This window comes from Morone saxatilis, unplaced genomic scaffold (assembly GCF_004916995.1).
Source record: "Morone saxatilis isolate NCDOM2014 unplaced genomic scaffold, NCSU_SB_2.0 Contig15, whole genome shotgun sequence".
In the NCBI taxonomy this organism is placed as follows: domain Eukaryota; kingdom Metazoa; phylum Chordata; class Actinopteri; family Moronidae; genus Morone; species Morone saxatilis.
Genome location: NW_023339707.1, coordinates 26,168,391 through 26,172,068, shown reverse-complemented (window position 1 = coordinate 26,172,068; position 3,678 = coordinate 26,168,391). Strand labels below are relative to the sequence as shown.

The window sequence follows — 3,678 nt, the reverse complement described above, 5'->3', positions numbered from 1 at the left end:
TCATTATACAAGATATCTGTCAGTTAACTAACAAATGCATGTAAAATAAAAATACTTTTTTACTGTTAATCTCATTAATTTTAGGTAAACAGTAAATATCTGAAAAAATTATAGATTTGCAAACATATTTTAATCTTTTTATGTGAACATGTGAATTTTCTTTAAATCAGCAGTAATTTTTACGATTATTTGCAGTTACAGAGTTTCCATCTTATTTTACATTACACATGTAAATTCGCAGGCTATTTTTTGTAATTTTATTAGTATTTCTGTGTATTTAAAAAAATACAGAAAGATTCTGTAAAATAAATGGGACAAACTCGTAAACCGATCAATCATCTGTTTCCAGATTGATTATTTCCAGGCAGTTAACGGATCACCTCACAATGCAAGAAACACTCGTATAAACAGGTTGTTTGGCATCGTATAAGTGATTTAAAGATTCATTGTTCATTTATTTCTCAGTTTTTATACAAATCATTTTTGAGTATATTTGTATTAAAATCAGGTTTTTCTTTCTGTAAAAGTATTTCTGGTGACTCATCTTGAACTTTGGTTGCAGTTATATAAATTTATCTAATCAAGCGCACATTATGTAAGACAGCACTTGATCACTATTATTTATTTATTATGTATCAAAGTGCTCCTTAAATGCATCTAAATATTCCTCTTAAAGTATTATGAATAAAGAGATCAGACTCTTTTTAACTGAAAAAATAACATTTAACTGACAGAAATCAGCATGAAACTTCCCCAGTTGATTTTTTAGATTAAGACAATTATTTAATATATTTAAATATACAAATCAGGCATTTAATAAAAAATGCACTAATTTACATACATTTCCAGAAATAAAGCCAACATTGATGCCTTTCAACAGCTATAAAATATCAGTTTTCTCTATGTTTTTTTGTTTGTTTGTAAAATGTGCTATAAATCAGGCTGAGTGATATATGAACAAAGCCCTCACCCTTCAGAATACAGAGAGGAATAAAACTGGAAGGTTGGTGTCTGTAAGAGCTGCTGAACAGAAGATTTCTGGCTCAGAGTTGGAGAAAAAACTCACTTTGAAAAAACTGCCTTTAAAGATCTGTATTGTAAGATTCACTACAGAAGAATGTCCCCAGTTGATCACTGACATTAAGACAATTATTTTTGTATTACAAGTTTATTGAAATGTTTAAATGTGCAGATGAGTCGTTATCTAATGCTAACTTTCAGTAAAATGTACAGACACAAACAGACAAAGTGAAGAATAATAAACACTAAATGTGTATTTTCGTTGTTTTCTTTACACTAGTCTGAAAGGAGATGTGTTAAGCATTTAAATCTTTCACCATTTGTCTTTCATTTAGAATTTTCTTTACAATATGAGCTTAAACAAACAACGAGGAAACTCCCATTCGCTGTCTCGTTTCCTGCTGGTTTATTTATTCATGCAGTGTTTTATTAAAGCCTTGAACTCATCCTTCAACCCGTCTTCTCCTGCAGGCGTCTTCCTGATCCCCTACCTGTTGATCGTCTTCGTCGGAGGAATCCCGATCTTCTTCCTGGAGATCGCTCTGGGACAGTTCATGAAGGCCGGCAGCATCAACGTCTGGAACATCGCTCCACTCTTTAAAGGTGCAGTACGCCACAAATTGAATTGTGTCTGTGTGAGCTGTGGCAGCTTTACATAGATCACACTGAGCCTTTAACTTCACCCACTATCATTTATCTACAATATAATAATTATTATAATAATTATAATATAACGACATCGAGCCGAGCAGACAGATCTCCTACCCTGTGAGGCATTAAAGCTTCCAGATTGTGAGTCAGTGTGTGTGAGCAGACAGTGAACAGCGTTGTAGTGTAGCTTTGTTCTCTGCTGCCTGTGGACTGATTTCTATGTGGTTTCTATGTAGGGATGAGGGTGCTACTTTATGCTAGCCAACGTAACAAAATACTACTGTCAGCAGGCTTCATCCAGACTCCCGGACTGGCTTATTTTCAGCGTAACTGGGGTGTAGCTAGCTGGCTAACGTTAGCTTCACTTAATGACCACTGGTGTCAATAATAACAACCGTTTTCCTAAAGTTGCACACAGAACCTGTAAGTTGCATCTTTACAATTTAATTTCATGGTTGTCTGCTTTTGTCCTTGATGCTCAAACTCGAACAGCAGTCTAAATGTGCAGTCTCCATGTGCAACTGCTGCTAGTCATTCGTGTGTTATTTGTTATCTGCTCTGTCTCGTGGCTTTTTACTGTTTTTTCTCTTGTGCAGTTTTATATTATAAATTATATTATTTTTTCATACTCTTACTGTTTTTTATATGTCTTTATGCTGTTTTTGGTTCTCTATCCACTTTGCTGCTGTAATATTGGAATTTCCATTTGGGACTATTATAAGGAATACTCTTATCTTATCTTATCTTATCTTAAGGATGGCGTCAGCTCAGAGGAGTTAAATAACCTTTTCCACATTGTCATTGATCGGTTCAGCACACAGATTGATGAGCAGTTGTATGGATTTAAATATTCATATATATACACATATATATTTCTACGATGGAGGATGAGATAGTGAAAGCAGTTATCTCTCACTACAACAGTCGATATAATGAATCGGTGGTTGCATTGATGACCTGAAAAACCACAGCAGTATAAATCCATGCAGTAAGCAGTTTGAGTGGACACGTCAGTCTGCAAACACACATTCAGCTTTCTGTGGAGGTTTATCTGGAGGTGATAATCTGTGATCCTGCTGTACGTGCCTGCAGACACGGCTGGAAAACTACCAGCAACTCACACACACACACACACACTGATTAATACCTTTCTTTCATGCCGCCTGATTCTTTTCTGCCTTTGTTAGCTTTACACTCTGACTTTATCAGATGTTAGATCTTTACAGGTGACCACATGACTCTATATGACTGTATTATTAGCTCAGTTTACTACACAGACCTTCCTCTAACCTTTAACCTTCAGGTGGTGTTGACAGAGCTCCACCTTCACATTCATACAGTGTGACACAGTTAGAGCCGCCGTCAACACCCCAATGATTTATCTGCTCTCAGACTCTCACCTGCAGCTGAACATGTGCAGTTTGTCCTGAGGGTGGCGCTGGAGGAAAGATCATTAGAGTCATTAAAATGTATAAGGATCATCCTCTAGAGATCAGGAATATAAACGGCTCATTTTGCATAAATTAAATCACATTTAGAGTCCATTCACACTCAGGGGCGGAGCTAGAGAAATACTGATGGGTTGTGCAGAGTGAGGCTGATTTAATCACAATCAAATATATCAATATCTGCTTTGGAAAAGCCCCCAAATGTGTGTGGCACATTAGTAGAACAGAACTATCTAAAGTTTGCATTAGACATCAATAGATTGTTTTATTTACAAATACATATTTTTACAATATTCATTCAATTTTTTGATTTTTTTTTATCATGTTATTTTAAAAATGATTCTAAACAAAAGTTAAATTTGACACCAAACTGGGCTGGCTGCTGCCACTTTCTAGATCCGCCCCTGTTCACACTAAGTTGGCAACGTTTGGACGTTCTCTCTTCTTTGGCCCTCCATCCATACCTGTCACACCTGAAAACATTGTTTTTGGAAAACACACTAGTTAGTCAGAGACTGTATGAATAAACTTGGCCTGGCCACTCCAGTTTGGTGTCAAA

The 3,678-nt window shown here is 35.9% G+C and overlaps 1 protein-coding gene across 1 annotated transcript in view; it reads left to right on the top strand.

Annotated features, from left to right (window-relative positions):
* The first annotated feature begins 1,486 nt into the window (after nt 1-1,486).
* The window catches only part of slc6a8 (solute carrier family 6 member 8), a 24,951-nt gene continuing 22,759 nt past the window's right edge, over nt 1,487-3,678 (top strand). The window contains 1 exon segment of the mRNA XM_035656862.1: nt 1,487-1,625. Coding sequence (XP_035512755.1) covers nt 1,575-1,625 — 51 coding nt within the window. The 5' untranslated portion in view covers nt 1,487-1,574.